The following is a 17,451-nucleotide window of genomic DNA, read 5'->3' on the forward strand; positions in this document are numbered from 1 at the left end:
GGTATCAGTTATTCCCAATGTGTCCTGGTGTATCAGTCACCCAACAGGGCCAGGTGGTATCAGTTATTCCCAATGTGTCCTGGTGTATCAGTCACCCAACAGGGCCAGGTGGTATCAGTTATTCCCACTGTGTCGAGGTGTATCAATCAGTCCAACAGGGCCAGGTGGTATCAGTTATTCCCACTGTGTCCAGGTGTATCAATCAGTCCAACAGGGTCAGGTGGTATCAGTTATTCCCACTGTGTCCAGGTGTATCAATCAGTCCAACAGGGCCAGATGGTATCAGTTATTCCCATTGTGTACTGGTGTATCATTTAGTCCAACAGGGCCAGGTGGTATCAGTTATTCCCACTGTGTCGAGGTGTATCAATCAGTCCAACAGGGCCAGGTAGTATCAGTTATTCCCACTGTGTCCTGGTGTATCAGTCAGTCCAACAGGGTCCGATGGTTCAGTTATTCTTTTCAGTGTCCTCTGTGTTGGTATGGCTGGAATATTGCTAAAAGCGATGTAAGACCATACTCACTCACTCAAATCCAGGTGACAGAGTGGCCCTGTCAGTAATGTAGTCATGGGTAGCAGGATAGTAAATATTCATTATCCACACTTAAAAAGGTCACATGTCTATTCACAGGGCAGCCAGATGCAGGCCACAGCACTGAAGGGCAACTTGGAGCTGCGCAAGAAGATTGTGGTAAGAAAGAATTGATTGAGCTGTTTTAGTCACTGACATTGTGTACATCATTTAAACGTAGTGCCATGTACAAGTGTAGATTGAAAGTAGAAGTTGCTACAGGGTATCTGTCAGGTAGTGAACACTGTGTTGTTGATGATGCAGCAAGAAGAGTTGTCGAAGCTGGAGGTGGAGCACAAGGCTGTCCTTGAGGAGGAGCTGGAGAGGGTCAAGATGGAGGTGCAGCAGGACCACACTGACATACAGGTGAGAGGTGGATGACACAGAGTGGGTGTAGAATGTCTGATGACAATACAAAAACCTCTATGTTATTTGTAAGATCAGAAATACAATGATTTTGTCACCAAAGTTAATATGTGTCTTCCTTCCTGTCGAATGTGGCAGCTGCGAGTGGCGGAAGGCAAGCAGTACCAGCTGCAGGAAGCTGTGGCGCTGGACATGGAGCTGGCCCAGCTGAGACAGGAGAAGTCCTTGATGACCACCAGGGTGAGTACGGCACACACGGGTCAACATTGTCTGCTTACACAACCGGTGGGCATATAAGGAGGTTGTTCTACCTATAAACAGCAGACAGAGCCCTGGGCACATATAGGGCATCCTCATCTTTAGGTCTGCTCATAGGTCGTTATGTGGCTCCAAGGCTGCAGGAAATGGCAGAAAGAATCCCCAAATTGGAAGTACAAATACTGCAATTTATGTTAAATAGTAGGTGAGGTGAGGTGAAATTGGGTTTAACGTTGCGTCCAAGATTATTGCACTTATAAAGCGACGTGCACGTGTGTGTGTGTATGGCTGCTTGTACTAGTCCGGACTGATGCCGATTTATAGTGCTAGCACACTGAGATACCATGCCGCAGTTTAACATGAATACCTCACTCAGACACAGTATACTGACTCCGAGCCGACCAGTCCTTGTTTTAGCCCCTTAATGCCAAGCGCCAGACAGGGTAACAACAAGTACCATCTTTTAACGTCTTTTGGTATGACGCGACCAGGGATCGAACCCCGGACCTTCCGCTCTCCGGGCGGACGCTCTACCACTAGACCACGGAGGTGGTTGCTAAATAGTAGTGTAAGAACGTTATGGCTTTGTTGGAGCAACAAAAACACAACTGAAATTAGAAAAAAAAATAATATGACAATTTTCTGACTTTACAGATAGGTAAAATGTATAAACAAACAAGTTCGTAAGAAATGGCTCATATGTATATAAATCCTATTCTAACAAAAATAACCAATCAAATATCTGTCGGTTTCGTTTCGTGACTGTACTTCCTTGATGGTGTGACCTATGAGCAGTACTAATCTGGAAGTAGAATTGTTTTTCTTTCTTCGAGACCTACCAGTACATTGAATTTGAGGCCAAAAATACAATTAATAATAAAAAAGAATCATCGGGGATGTATAGGACAGGAAACCTGTGGCATTTAACCTGTTAAACAGTTTAATAACAACTTATAGGACATCGTTTGGCTAGACGGATTTCCTATTTTAACAAAGTTTCTTGGTCAAATATGCCAAGATACACAGGCACAGTAAACAAGTTTTTAGGATGATGTGATGTTAATTACAACGAACAGTGTTCAAAATAAGCACAATTCCTTTTTTAACTTTTGCAAGATTTAGGGAAGAAGAATTTATCATCCTTTATCTTGGAACTCAAAACATGATGTCATCATGTGTTTAATGCCATGTTTGGAAAGTGATTGATGAAATATTGATTTCACTAATTGGGTGGTGTGTGCATCGGTTACAGCTGGAGTCTCTCCAGAGGGAGAAGGAGTTTGTGCAGAAGGAGCTGGGCGAGGTTCACCGAGTGCACAAGGAGGAGATGGAGCTTCAGCAGCTGCAGCACTTCCAGGTAGTACCACTAGGTGGCAGCACTTCAATGTATCACCACTAGGTGGCAGCACTTCTGGGTGTCACCACCGGGTGGCAGCACTTCCAGGTGGTACCACTAGATAGTCTTAACGCTACAATTAGTGTAAGTCTATGTTAATGATTAACTTTGCCGTTAATTAACAGTTTGTTCAAGTGGACCCTGGTAATATGAGTTAAGACAAAAACGTATCTGACTATTATATGTATTGTTTCCCCAGTCTTTCCGCCAGTACCGGGAGATGTTTGAGGAGCAGAAGGCCGTGATTGATCAGCGCTACCGTGCTCTCCTGGAGGATGCCATCCAGGACGCGGTCTTCCTCTCCAGCCGCAACACCGAGCTCGTCACTGAGAACCAGCAGCTCCGACAGTGTAAGTCATACCTACCTGTACTACCGTAGTTACTGTAAAAACAACATCGAGCTCGTAACAGAGAACCAGCAGCTCCGACAGTGTAAGTCATATCTACCTGTACTACCGTAGTTACTGTAAAAACAACACCGAGCTCGTCACTGAGAACCAGCAGCTCCGACAGTGTAAGTCATACCTACCTGTACTACCGTAGTTACTGTAAAAACAACACCGAGCTCGTCACTGAGAACCAGCAGCTCCGACAGTGTAAGTCATACCTACCTGTACTACCGTAGTTACTGTAAAAACAACACCACGCTTGTCACAGAGAACCAGCAGCTCCGACAGTGTAAGTCATGCCTAACTGTACTACCGTAGTTACTGTAAAAACAACACCACGCTTGTCACAGAGAACCAGCAGCTCCGACAGTGTAAGTCATGCCTACCTGTACTACCGTAGTTACTGTAAAAACAACACCGAGCTCTTCACTGACAACCAGCAGCTCCGACAGTGTAAGTCATACCTACCTGTACTACCGTAGTTACTGTAAAAACAACACGGAGCTCGTCACTGAGAACCAGCAGCTCCGACAGTGTAAGTCATACCTACCTGTACTACCGTAGTTACTGTAAAAACAACACCGAGCTCGTCACTGAGAACCAGCAGCTCCGACAGTGTAAGTCATACCTACCTGTACTACCGTAGTTACTGTAAAAACAACACCACGCTTGTCACAGAGAACCAGCAGCTCCGACAGTGTAAGTCATACCTACCTGTACTACCGTAGTTACTGTAAAAACAACACCGAGCTTGTCACAGAGAACCAGCAGCTCCGACAGTGTAAGTCATGCCTACCTGTACTACCGTAGTTACTGTAAAAACAACACCACGCTTGTCACAGAGAACCAGCAGCTCCGACAGTGTAAGTCATACCTACCTGTACTACCGTAGTTACTGTAAAAACAACACCGAGCTTGTCACAGAGAACCAGCAGCTCCGACAGTGTAAGTCATGCCTACCTGTACTACCGTAGTTACTGTAAAAACAACACCGAGCTTGTCACAGAGAACCAGCAGCTCCGACAGTGTAAGTCATACCTACCTGTACTACCGTAGTTACTGTAAAAACAACACCACGCTTGTCACTGAGAACCAGCAGCTCCGACAGTGTAAGTCATACCTACCTGTACTACCGTAGTTACTGTAAAAACAACACCGAGCTCGTCACTGAGAACCAGCAGCTCCGACAGTGTAAGTCATACCTACCTGTACTACCGTAGTTACTGTAAAAACAACATCGAGCTTGTAACAGAGAACCAGCAGCTCCGACAGTGTAAGTCATACCTACCTGTACTACCGTAGTTACTGTAAAAACAACACCGAGCTTGTCACAGAGAACCAGCAGCTCCGACAGTGTAAGTCATACCTACCTGCATTACCGTAGTTACTGTAAAAACAACACCGAGCTTGTCACAGAGAACCAGCAGCTCCGACAGTGTAAGTCATACCTACCTGTACTACCGTAGTTACTGTAAAAACAACACCGAGCTTGTCACAGAGAACCAGCAGCTCCGACAGTGTAAGTCATACCTACCTGCATTACCGTAGTTACTGTAAAAACAACACCGAGCTTGTCACAGAGAACCAGCAGCTCCGACAGTGTAAGTCATACCTACCTGTACTACCGTAGTTACTGTAAAAACAACACCACGCTTGTCACAGAGAACCAGCAGCTCCGACAGTGTAAGTCATACCTACCTGTACTACCGTAGTTACTGTAAAAACAACACCACGCTTGTCACAGAGAACCAGCAGCTCCGACAGTGTAAGTCATATCTACCTGTACTACCGTAGTTACTGTAAAAACAACACCACGCTTGTCACAGAGAACCAGCAGCTCCGACAGTGTAAGTCATACCTACCTGTACTACCGTAGTTACTGTAAAAACAACACCACGCTTGTCACAGAGAACCAGCAGCTCCGACAGTGTAAGTCATACCTACCTGTACTACCGTAGTTACTGTAAAAACAACACCACGCTTGTCACAGAGAACCAGCAGCTCCGACAGTGTAAGTCATACCTACCTGTACTACCGTAGTTACTGTAAAAACAACACCACGCTTGTCACAGAGAACCAGCAGCTCCGACAGTGTAAGTCATATCTACCTGTACTACTGTAGTTACTGTAAAAACAACACCACGCTTGTCACAGAGAACCAGCAGCTCCGACAGTGTAAGTCATACCTACCTGTACTACCGTAGTTACTGTAAAAACAACACCACGCTTGTCACAGAGAACCAGCAGCTCCGACAGTGTAAGTCATACCTACCTGTACTACCGTAGTTGCTGTAAAAACAACACCGAGCTCGTCACACAGACCCAGCAACTCCGACAGTGTAAGTCATATCTACCTGTACTACCGTAGTTACTGTAAAAACAACATCGAGCTCGTAACAGAGAACCAGCAGCTCCGACAGTGTAAGTCATACCTACCTGTACTACCGTAGTTACTGTAAAAACAACATCGAGCTCGTAACAGAGAACCAGCAGCTCCGACAGTGTAAGTCATGCCTACCTGTACTACCGTAGTTACTGTAAAAACAACACCGAGCTCGTCACACAGACCCAGCAACTCCGACAGTGTAAGTCATACCTACCTGTACTACCGTAGTTACTGTAAAAACAACACCGAGCTCGTCACTGAGAACCAGCAGCTCCGACAGTGTAAGTCATCTCTACCTGTACTACCGTAGTTACTGTAAAAACAACACCGAGCTCGTCACTGAGAACCAGCAACTCCGACAGTGTAAGTCATACCTACCTGTACTACCGTAGTTACTGTAAAAACAACACCGAGCTCGTCACACAGACCCAGCAACTCCGACAGTGTAAGTCATCTCTACCTGTACTACCGTAGTTACTGTAAAAACAACACCACGCTTGTCACAGAGAACCAGCAGCTCCGACAGTGTAAGTCATACCTACCTGTACTACCGTAGTTACTGTAAAAACAACACCGAGCTCGTCACACAGACCCAGCAACTCCGACAGTGTAAGTCATACCTACCTGTACTACCGTAGTTACTGTAAAAACAACACCGAGCTCGTCACTGAGAACCAGCAGCTCCGACAGTGTAAGTCATCTCTACCTGTACTACTGTAGTTACTGTAAAAACAACACCGAGCTCGTCACACAGACCCAGCAACTCCGACAGTGTAAGTCATACCTACCTGTACTACCGTAGTTACTGTAAAAACAACACCGAGCTCGTCACACAGACCCAGCAAATTTGACAGTGTAAGTCATACCTACCTGTACTACCGTAGTTGCTGTTGTCAGAACACTGAGCTCATCACAGGGAACCAGCAGCTCTGACAGTGTAACTTATATGTAAGTTTACTACCGTAGTTACTGTTATAAAAAAGCATACTGACCTCCTGTCATCCATGTCACCGAGGGCTGATGAAGTGTTGTGTGTCTGATGTTACAGATATCGGAGGACTCAAGGATGCTGTGACCAAGTCAGGGGGCAGAATCCCCCCCTCGGATATCATGCTCTAGGTTAAGGATCTGGGATTGAGGAATTCCACTCAAGTATTAAGCAACCAAGATCAAAAATGACCTTTTTAAGCCAAGAATCTTTTTTAATATTTATTACATTTCTGCAACTCATGATAGTGGCCATCCTTAAATAATTGCATATAATTCACACGCCTGTGACTGGCTGGAAAAACAGACCACTCGTTCCTATAAAAATATTTTCAAACATTTAAGTATATTAAAATGCAGCACTTGTGTAGAATTTGATAATCTTTTAATTATTTGTTGATAAATGGGTCTAAAAATCAAAATATTTCACTGATTGCTGTAAGCTTTTGACCTATTAAGATATATACAATGCTTAAATGTAACTAGTGCATATTGTGAACAAGGCCCACAGCAAGACAGCCCGTATTGTCTGGTCGTACACATGGCTGAATGATGACAGAGGAATATAGTTTTACTGCTTATATAATTTTGTGACACTGACATGAATATGTCATGGGAGTGGGCTATTTTTGTTTTTATTTATTTTCATACCTTAGCTTTATATGAATCTTTGCACAATGAATATCAAAATGGTGTTGGGAGAAGATACCAATATATATGCATTTATTGTTTATCAAAGTTCTACTTTGCCAATTTTACAGTCTGTGATATTGAACAGAGGACATTATATATGATCATATGCACAGATTCAGATTTATCACATATGTTCATTCTGTTTTGACACAATTGCATGTCTAGTCTGCCTCTTCTTTGTTAAATATATCTATTATAAACAGAAATATTCCAACTTAAATTTGTATCCACCCCTGCGTATTTTGGGGGATACAGCTACATGTATGAGGACTTGTTCAATATTTTCTAACTTTGTATATATCTGAAGCCAGAGCGTGTTTGTGTTTTGAGAAGATACCTTCAGAAAACTTTAGTATCATGCATATGATCTTTTCAATTTTCACCCCAAATAAAAAATAAAATATTGTTTCAGAAAAATTATCAAACCCATTTAAGAGTTAGTTTCAAAATATTAAAGCATGCATTGTTTTGTTGTGAGCCTTCATAATTCTGAAATTAGGAAGTCAAATCGTAGCATTTTGGGTGAGGGAGTATAAACTGAAAATGTGTTGTGATTAATGTTGGATTGAGGAGACAATGTCATGGCTATACTATATCTCATGTTTGTTATCGCATGCATATGTAGAATTCAAAGAGTTTAAATTTCTACAATTGCAGTCAGTGTCATTGGCTGTCTGTGTGTATTAATGGGATGCGGACAGCATCATGTTCTGTCCCTGATCTCTGGTTCATGAAGAATGCTCATGGTGACACGTTTGGTGATTTCTAACAACCGCTGGCGGTTGTCAATTGCAATAATTTCATTTTGTGATAGTATTATAGTTTACCATATTCTGATGAAATTGAAATTCTAAACATATTGTTCTGAATATGTATGATTTTAATACTCAGATTTGAAATAATATATATTTTATTGTTAAAATTAGTTATGTACCATTGCAGCATTTGTGTGAACAATCAAATTTTGTAACACTTATATATTCGATAGGATGGGCAAACCAGGCGTCACTCATCAATGTAAATACATGAACAATTAGAGAATAACTATGATGAAATATCATCCTACAGGGAAACTTCACAGACTTCATGTTAATCTTCTGATGACCTAGCCTTGTTAATATTTGAAATTATGAATAATGGGGGAGTATAACATCATATTGATTCAACTGCCTAATCAGTTTTGAGACCTGCTCACATTACATCTGCAAATATCAGAAAAATATTTTCACTATTAAAAAGCAAGAATCTCCAGAGTCTGGCCTCATCCCACAAAGCAGATGCCATTTTCAGTCTTGGTCTACAGACATAACAAGCATCATTCCAGTGATATGCATTGTACAATAGGTGTGAAAGATAGACAAAGTGGTGTTTGAACAATTTAAAAAAAATACTGGTTGGGCAATGAATCGACAACCAAAATTGTACTGTGTATTCCGTCCAATTATTGTTATCAAATAAACTTTTTTTTATCTTTTGTTGAGTACTTTTTCTTAGTACAGCTGAATGGAACAGCTCTTGCATATAACGCAAACGGTGTCTTCGGGGAAACTTGCTGCAAAGGGAGACAACTCTATCCAGGCAGTAATAGCTTTACACCCCTTCCTCTGAGTAACTGATTCTACACACTTTACCCATATTGGATATCAAACCCAGGCCTTGTGCTTCAAGTCTTTATTGAAATACACCCAGTATACACATGATAATTTCATTTCAAAATCTTTTGTTTGAGACTACTACCCTGAACTTAGCTCAGTATTATTATGTTTATGATTATTATTAGACTGAACATAATAGACTCAGGCTTTGGACTTGTGGCTAAAGTCGCAGACTGTATATGACCAAGGTTGGTGACAAAGTCGAATTTGAATCCTGCAGAACTGCGAGGTTATTCCCACACTCTATCCTGCCCTGGTCGCTGATGTCACAGATGAAGATGACTGCCCCAACTGGAGCATGCCACAGTCTGGTGAATTGTCCTTCCAGAAATATAATAGCCACACTGTTACTGGCACATATTTATTTTCAGTAAAGTACAGAAAATAAAGGAGACATGGAAAGAAAACAATCTAGTATTTGATTAAAGGTCACTTTACACTTTTCATATTCCATAGACCGTCGTTCAAGAAGTGAATGTTGTCCACGCCGATACCCTTGTTCTTTTGTAATCTGAAACACAAGCGCTGCAGCAGTGAGGGAGTGAGTGAGGGAGTTGGGGTTAAGGCTGCTTTGACCATGTTATGGTGCTGACAAACCTAAAAACAATCCGGGTGAATCTGGGATTTGAACCAACAATCGTAAGTTCTGGCGTGTGATAGGATTCTGCAAGGTGAATTTCAGTACCTTTGACAACGGGGTCACCTGTGCCGCCTAAGAGACATATATAACATCACACATCTTTTGGAAACAACAGTCCATGTTATGGAATGACACAAGCAGACTATTTTCCTGGTCTTAGTGAGTTGAGTGACGTGCTGTGTATTTATATCACATGTCTGGGACTGGGAGAAAACCTGAAAGTGACTATAAAAGTCCAGTTTTCACCCTTGTCCATCTAGCCAGAATTTTGGAGTTATGTTTTGGCTGGACTAACGAGTCTATGCATAGTCAAATCAAAATCGCGGAACAAAATCATCATCCTGTTCGTAAACTGCCGTGCAGATTTAGTTCGATTGCAGGATTTACAAAGCATTTGGACTGTCAACTCGGCGTCTACAGATATTTTTCAAATCTTTTCATGTTTCAAATCAAGGCGTTCAAGTAATTTGATGCATTTTGCGAGGTAAGACTCGTTTTTCAACAATATAGATCTTAATTTTCGATCAAACTGTCTTGGCTGGACGCCACCATTTTGTTTGATACAAATGCACGTATGATTGGTCAATAGGACTTGTAATAGCCACTGGTGATGCTACACTTGAGGCACAGAATTCCAACCTAGTTCGGCAAGTTTGGAAACTGCACTTTTAAGACAGTTAACTCCCTTGCCTCGGGGAAATGTCCTGTTCTTGGTATTTACCACTTCAGTGAGGCCCAGGGGCATATAATTAAACAAAGCTAGAACTGTATTTAATTTGTTTATTGAACAATACTGATTGCTATTGTGTTGGGGTACAATGAATACTATCAACCAAGTCACCAAGCCTGGCCACCTGATCCATTAACTAATGACCAGCACAGGTTGCTGGGGACCTATTCTAACCTAAAATACCCACGGAGTGGACTAGCATAAGTTGCTGGGGACCTATTCTAATATTGAATCCCCATGGAGTGGACCAGCGAACATAAGTGACTTGCAGTGTAAAGATAGATTATTATTGTCATTACATAATATATCACATGACCATCCACTTACATTTCATCTGTGGCCATCTTTGTGAGACCAATGGCTAGTGCATGCTCCTTTCCCTCGGCCATGATCGCCTGTAGAAGCTAAGGATGATTGCTACACAGACACACAGTTGGAAATAATCAGTATTCAGCAATGCCAGTGGGCATGATGGAAAGTGCTGCTTGGTGAAATGTTTTACCCTACATGAGCATGATCAGTGCAGTAAAATACCGTAAATCTATGAATAGAGGCTCACCATTGCTCTTGACCTGACTTCTCTGTGAGGCCAGACTTTATTTGAGGCAAGTTTCAATAACCTTAAATTCGTCTACTACATCCTTAGAACAGCATTAAAGTGAGTGAGTGGGGTCAGTGAGTGAGCATGGTTTTACACCTGCTTTTAGCAATACAATATTGCAGGGGTGGTCGGGCTGCCTGATCATGAAAGCGTTCGCTTGTCCCGCTGAAAGCCTGGGTTCAATTCCCCACATGGTTACAATGTGTAAAGCCCATTTCTGGTGTCATCTGCTGTGATATTATCGACATATTGCTATAAGTGGTGTAAAACCATGCTCACTCACTCACCAGCAATATTGCAGCAATATCATGGCAGAGGGAAACCAGATATGGGCTTCAGACATTGTATCACTGGGAACTGAACCCAGGTCTTCGGTGCGACAAGCCAATGCTTATAGGATAGCCCACCGCTCCACCAAATAGAAGTTTGTATTTGCTATATGGTATATCTAAAACACTGTAATATTTTGGACCTGGGCCCATTTTCACAAAACGATCTTATGACTAGTCTGTTAGCTATAGTGTATGGGAGTAACGTGTACCCTGGCCTCTCAGTGTGGCTGCCTGTTTTCATTGCTTTGATAGACCTTGTCTGTATTAAAGAATTAACAGTAGATTTTAGCTGGGCACCTCTGTGTATACGACGCAGTTCCCAAAGGATACAACAACGGAATCTTTGTCTACTCTCGTCATCCTGGCGCCCGGCGACGTCAGCCCGGGGCACATGATGTTGGCACCGCTCAGTACAAAGCGGATTGCACCCTTGTCCACTTGCATGAGGGGAAGCAGGAAGGGGTCTGTTCATCGAGAAACAATATCAACTGTAATGACTAATAGTAATAATGTAGACTAACCCACGCGAAACGATGACCGTAATTTTTTTATGTTTTCATTGGACTATTACAAAATGAGCTTACTAGACCGGACAGAATGTTACTAGACTCAGGCTTCAGACGAGTGGCTAAAGTCACAGACTGAAACACTTGTACACACTGATCATAATAAAGACAAAACTGAGACATCTCCATGACCATTGTACCAGTAATCACGAAAAGAAATGTCCCTACATTGGCCATAGGCTACAGCTACATAACCCTAGCAACCAACACATTGTGGAGAGGTTAGGACATATTGATATATGGCACAGGTAGTAATGATAAAGCTACATCACTATGACAAGAAGGAACTTGACCTGGGCCAGTAGCGTTGTTTGTTTGTTTCTGTGTCAGCGGTCATAAGCTCACACTCTTTAAATAATCGAGTCTGCACCAGAGAATTAAGGGATTGACATCATGAGCATCGATCTTCGCAATTGGGATGCGATGACATGCCAAGTCAGTGAGTCTGACCACTCAATCCCATTAGTCAGCTTTTCTACACGCATGGGTTGCTGAAGATCAATTAAACCCGAATCTTCACAGGTCACAGACAAGATTGTACTTGAGCTTGGACCCATGGTAAATAGCATGAGCAAATATGATCCATCAAAACTCTGACACAACCAAGCCTATTATAGTCGCCTCTTATGACAAGCATCTGATTGCAAGGGACCACTTCAGCCCCAGGGAGGACAATTCCAGTGATTGACACATGGGCAGGGAATACTTACATTTGTGAATGAGCCTGAGTGTCGGACAGTACGGGCCATCTCTTTGTCGGAAGAACAGGAGGTCACCTGTCTGATTGGCTAGAATTTCTATATGTTCATGACTGTAAACAAACAAAATCTTATTAACCATGTCAACAGACTTATGTCTTTACGTTATGCTGACATTTTTATTACGAGTCATGATAACAATGTTTTGGAACTTATTACACAAGCAGGTAGAGACACCATGAGTATAATTCAACTAGTCCACTGCACAAAATGGACTGGTGGTTTGTGTAATATGAATAGATCTTGCAAGAAAACAACTAGTCCTTCGAGATGACAGACTTGTGCTCATGTGAGTGAGTGAGTGAGTGAGTGAAAGAGTATGGTTTTACGCCGCTTTTAGCAATATTCCAGCAATATCACGGCGGGGGACACCAGAAATGGGAATCGAACCCGGGTCTTCAGCGTGACGAGCGAACGCTTTAACCACTAGACCGCCCCTACGTCTACCACACATACTCCAATGAATTTTCAGCAACAGATCAGGGCCCCAATCCATAAATGATTGTAGCGCAACGACAGTTGTAAGTCTATGTTAAAGTATGGGAGTTTCGATAACCTTAGTGCTATGATAGCTTTGAGGAACTGACCCCAGATTCTTGTATGAAACTTTATATACCTTGTCGATGTAAAACATATTTACCGACCTGACAGCAATATTCCTGCTTTACAATGGCGGCCTGCAAATAACTGAGTCTGGGCCAAATTATTTTTGATATTATGAGCAACCATACACGCTGACGGTGTAGGATGATACGGCATCAACCAAATCACGGAGTCGGACCACTTCATCATGTTGATCTAGTCATCTCTTTTGACCAGGAAAGGTTGCTTAGTAACACTAACCTGTTATCCCCTCTTGAACTTAATTATATCTTCCGGTGTAAACAGGTAAAGGTAAAACAAGCTTGGGTACCTACGAGGGGTGTTCATTAAAGATTTCCCCTAAATCACTTAGGGTTATCATATTTGGTTGAAATTTCACATGTGTAATGATACATGTATCTATGGGTTATGTCTGAATTTGCAGCACTATTAATAAAACTGTTCGCCAGTTAGCACAAGATGTCAAGATCAGTGTAGGGTCTGTGGAAAAAATCATCCATGACAATTTGAACATGCATAAGGTGTCTGCACGATGGATTCCCAGGTTGCTCACACCTTTCCAAAAGCAGGAACGAGTCAATTACTCAAAGGATCTTTTGGACATGTGCCAAAAAAAACAGGCAAACTTTTTTGACAGACTTATCACACAGGATGAAACATGGGTCCATCACTATGATCCTGAGACTAAAGTTCAGTCGATGCAATGGAAGCATGTGGAGTCACCACCCCCAAAGAAGGCACGTGTCCAACCCTCTGCAGGCAAGGTCATGCTCACGGTGTTTTGGGACCAGCACGGAGTAGTGATGATGGATTTCTTGGCAAAGGGTACCACAATTACAGGAGCTTATTATGCTTCACTGCTGCGGAAATTGCGGGACGCTATCAAGCTTAAGAGGCATGGCATGCTGACCAAGGGTGTCCGTCTCCTGCAAGACAATGCTCCAGTGCAACTCTCATGTTGCCCAGACAGAAGCGCGGTCCTGTGGCTATGAAATCCTTCCACATCCTCCTTACTCTCCTGACCTTGCACCATCTGACTTCCACCTCTTTCCAACCATGAAGTCATTTTTGAAGGGAAAACGTTTCACAGATGATGAAACACTGATTTCTGAAGTCAAGTCCTGGTTTGAGACGCAAAATGAGGGCTTTTACAAGCGAGGTCTCCATAGTTGCATAAAACGATGGGAGAAGTGTGTAACTCTTGGTGGTTCCTATGTGGAGAAAGACTAAAACCTATGCCAAGTTTCATTCCACTAGGTCCATCGGAAGTGGGTCAGGGGAAATCTTTATGGAACACCCCTCGTACTTGTTACACTTAGAGGTTCATAACTATACATTTATTACCTACTACATTCCTTCAGTGTGAGAGCTGTTTTCTAAATGACTTATTGTTTACAATCTTTAACTGCTAAATAACAGCATGTAGTAAAATACTGAACCCAAAACATTTGAGCTCATGAATAATTTTGGGGATATTTTTTGTAGTCATGACCTAGCACACAACTTCTAAAATGTCTATAAATATTCACGATCATTAACGATCCCTGTTCTGTTCAATATGTATTAAAACAGATCTCACCATTTGACAACTTTAAGTGGCTCCTTCTTGGGTAAAATCTCATCAATGTAGGATCTGATGTGTGGGAACTGCTCTAGTACTGCGTTGCGGATGCCTTTCTGTACTGAGGATTTGGCATTGTTCACGTTCGATACTGCATCCTTACTATCAAACCTGGCACCGAAATGGAAGACATTTGAAACTATTAATGAGCATAATCACAAAGCTTTGAGATCAGATCATAGTGCTCAGTACTGCTACACAAAGCTTTGAGATCAGATCTTAGTGCTTGCTACTGCTACACAAAGCTTTGAGATCAGATCATAGTGCTCGCTACTGCTACACAAAGCTTTGAGATCAGATCATAGTGCTCGCTACTGCTACACAAAGCTTTGAGATCAGATCTCAGTGCTTGCTACTGCTACACAAAGCTTTGAGATCAGATCTCTCAGAGTTCTGAGAATTGTTAAGCGAAGCCTGCTAAAGTTGCATACAATCATTCACCTGAATGAAACTGTCCAGAATCAGTTCAAAGTTATGCGTGTTCAGAAGAATCAGGGTGTGAACTGCTATGAATTTGTGCCTAAAGAAGTGCTCCAGAAGGCCCAGAAAGCATGTTCTGTGAACATCAATACGGAAAACTGAACTTTGTGGTACTAAGCCATTGTACATTGATAGATTATGTGACTGTTTAACATTTAAATTTCATTGTATGTACAAGGTGATTATGAGTGAGTGTGAAATTTAATATGTATAATGAATATGACAGTATGAATGCAGATTTTATGTTTATTAGAAATGATTATTATTGATGTAAATAATAAAGTGAGAGTGCTATTTATACTAGGGCTGGGAGGAGTCCAAATCTGCTACCCAGGTACCCAACCCCCTATTACCTGACAGTGACACTAACTAGGTTGCCCCTGCAGATCACAAGAGTTGGATACAAAATGTCCGTTTCGGATTTGTTTTACTGGAGCCTTGGCAAAAACGTTTTAGACAGACTCATAAAATGATCTGATCATACATACACTGGAGTTGACTGAAGCTTTATCTTGACACAAAAATAGAAAAGTTTGAAAGAATGTGTGCATTATCAGAGAGAAACACAAATATCAGTAACTCAATTGAGATGTAACCATGGAGTTTTATTGCTATTGTCATTAAACTATATATCATGTGACTAACCACGGTTGTGGGTAGTCCTGTTAGTAACCGGGTCCTCCTCAGTGCCACCTGAGCCGTGTTACCCGTCCCAGCACTAATTTAAATATAATATTTTGTCATTTGTTCTTATAATAAATTCTCACTGAAAGAGTAGTAAGTTGGTTGGTTGGTTTGTTGTTTTACGCCACACTCAGCAATATTAGAGCTATATGTTGGCCGTCTGTAAATAATCGAGTCTGGACCAGACAATCCAGTGATTAATATCATGATCATCGATCCACGCAATTGGGATCAATGACATACATCAACCATGTCGAGTAGAAAGTAGTACTATAGTATAAAAAACAAAGGAGGAAGTCCTCCATTATGTGTTCATTTGAGACATTGTATTCAGAAAATTATAAAAGAAATCTGCCTTTTGTGAACAAAGAATGAGATATTATTCATTCCGAATACAATACTGTCAATAGGTAAGTTTTGACTTAATCTTTCATTACAAACCACAAATATGCAGATGTGATTGATTGTAATTTTTGGGTAAATATCGTATGTCGTATGGACGTTTTTTCACAAAATCACTTTCATTTTTTCGGATTTTGCATACACTACATTAGAAAATTAAGATTATGATATACCGCGTCATGTAGACATAACGATTATCTCGTCTCGTCAGATGGGTCACAGCGACCGGCAAGTGCTGTTTTCCCGGTGTCAAGCAAACATGCCCCAATCAACGTCTATTTCACTGCGATTGCTTCGCTTTTCGGCGATTTCGCAATACGAAACATGATCAGAACATCGTAACAGATAAAGAACAGTTTTGACACGATTCCGTGATAAGTCATATTGACTTACTTCTTAAACATGTTGTAATATTTTGGTTCTTCTGATCAAAGCATGCTCGGCAGAAGTTGTACTCCGTTTTGGGTTTTGTATTCCGTTAGCGTTATGTCTTTGCTCCAATGGTAATAAAACTTCATTGGTATTTACTGAAAGATCCGATATGTACCGTAAATAGAGCATACGCAATCCCGAATCGGCATGAACCCAAACTTGTAAAATTCCGATGTGATAAAATGCGACCATTTTGAAATACATTATTCTAAGGCTATCGTGGGTAGCTAATTTCAAATGATTACAAAGTTATTCTGTCAATATGTTTACTCTCTGTGCTATTTTCTGTGCATACTTTTGCAGCGACAGACCATTGCTCATAGTATCAACCATCGGTTTACCTGGACCATTTGAATAAAAGCTTTGAGGTAAATTTAAGTATGGCGGAATTTAGTCAGGTTTTTTTAAATTATTTGGACCGATATCTCGACTCACTTTGGATGCTCCGACTGTGTCATCAGTGTCTCCTTTGAAACGTATTTTGTGGCTCTATTTCCGAAAGTGTTTATGAATGAACGTATGTTGTGCCCTGTACACCAGTGCACGATCAGATCACTCAAAGTTGGTTGGTTTGTTGTTTACGTCGCACTCAGCAATATTCCAGCTATATGACGGCAGTCTGTAAATAATCGAGTCTGAACCAGACAATCCAGTGATTAATATCATGAGCATCGATCCACGCAATTGGGATCGATGACATCCATCGACCAAGTCAGCGAGCCTGACCACCCGATCCCGTTAGTCGCCTTTTACGACAAGCATAGTCGCCTTTTACGGCAAGCGTGGGTTGCTGAAGACCTATTCTACCCCGGAATCTTCACGGGTCTCAATCAAAGTGAACAGTCCCGATACAAATCATTCGAAAACTCCGTGGAGGTGTGCCTGACTTCTTATCTTGTT

The 17,451-nt window shown here is 41.8% G+C and overlaps 2 protein-coding genes across 2 annotated transcripts in view; one reads left to right on the plus strand and one right to left on the minus strand.

Moving 5' to 3' along the window:
- Positions 1-8,521, plus strand: part of LOC124133720 (kinesin-II 95 kDa subunit-like) — a 32,672-nt gene extending 24,151 nt beyond the window's left edge. Inside the window, exons 19-24 of the mRNA XM_048387660.1 lie at positions 633-692; positions 837-938; positions 1,077-1,178; positions 2,449-2,553; positions 2,792-2,942; positions 6,416-8,521. Of these exons, the coding sequence (XP_048243617.1) occupies positions 633-692; positions 837-938; positions 1,077-1,178; positions 2,449-2,553; positions 2,792-2,942; positions 6,416-6,486 (591 nt within the window). The 3' untranslated portion in view covers positions 6,487-8,521. The remainder of the gene's footprint in view (positions 1-632; positions 693-836; positions 939-1,076; positions 1,179-2,448; positions 2,554-2,791; positions 2,943-6,415) is intronic.
- Positions 8,522-9,049: 528 nt separating this feature from the next.
- On the minus strand, positions 9,050-16,650 carry LOC124133721 (malignant T-cell-amplified sequence 1 homolog). The gene is made up of 6 exons (XM_046498216.2): positions 16,513-16,650; positions 14,512-14,664; positions 12,282-12,382; positions 11,336-11,469; positions 10,400-10,467; positions 9,050-9,213 (listed from the first exon to the last, which is right to left on the minus strand). Exons 1-6 carry the CDS (start codon positions 16,521-16,523, stop codon positions 9,132-9,134), a joined length of 549 nt encoding a protein of 182 aa, XP_046354172.1. The 5' UTR covers positions 16,524-16,650; the 3' UTR covers positions 9,050-9,131.
- Between the last annotated feature and the right edge of the window lie 801 nt (positions 16,651-17,451).

This window comes from Haliotis rufescens, unplaced genomic scaffold (assembly GCF_023055435.1).
Source record: "Haliotis rufescens isolate VD_foot unplaced genomic scaffold, xgHalRufe1.0.p SCAF_7, whole genome shotgun sequence".
NCBI classification, from domain to species: Eukaryota; Metazoa; Mollusca; class Gastropoda; order Lepetellida; family Haliotidae; genus Haliotis; species Haliotis rufescens.

Bases quoted from the DNA above. Each gene is read 5' to 3' on its own strand.
- LOC124133721 (XM_046498216.2), bottom strand. The intron at 10,468-11,335 runs GTATCCTTTGGG...TAGCTTCTACAG, and splicing joins TAGACAAAGATTCCGTTGTT to GCGATCATGGCCGAGGGAAA. The intron at 9,214-10,399 runs GTAAGTGGATGG...CTTGTGTTTCAG, and splicing joins AAGATGGCCACAGATGAAAT to ATTACAAAAGAACAAGGGTA.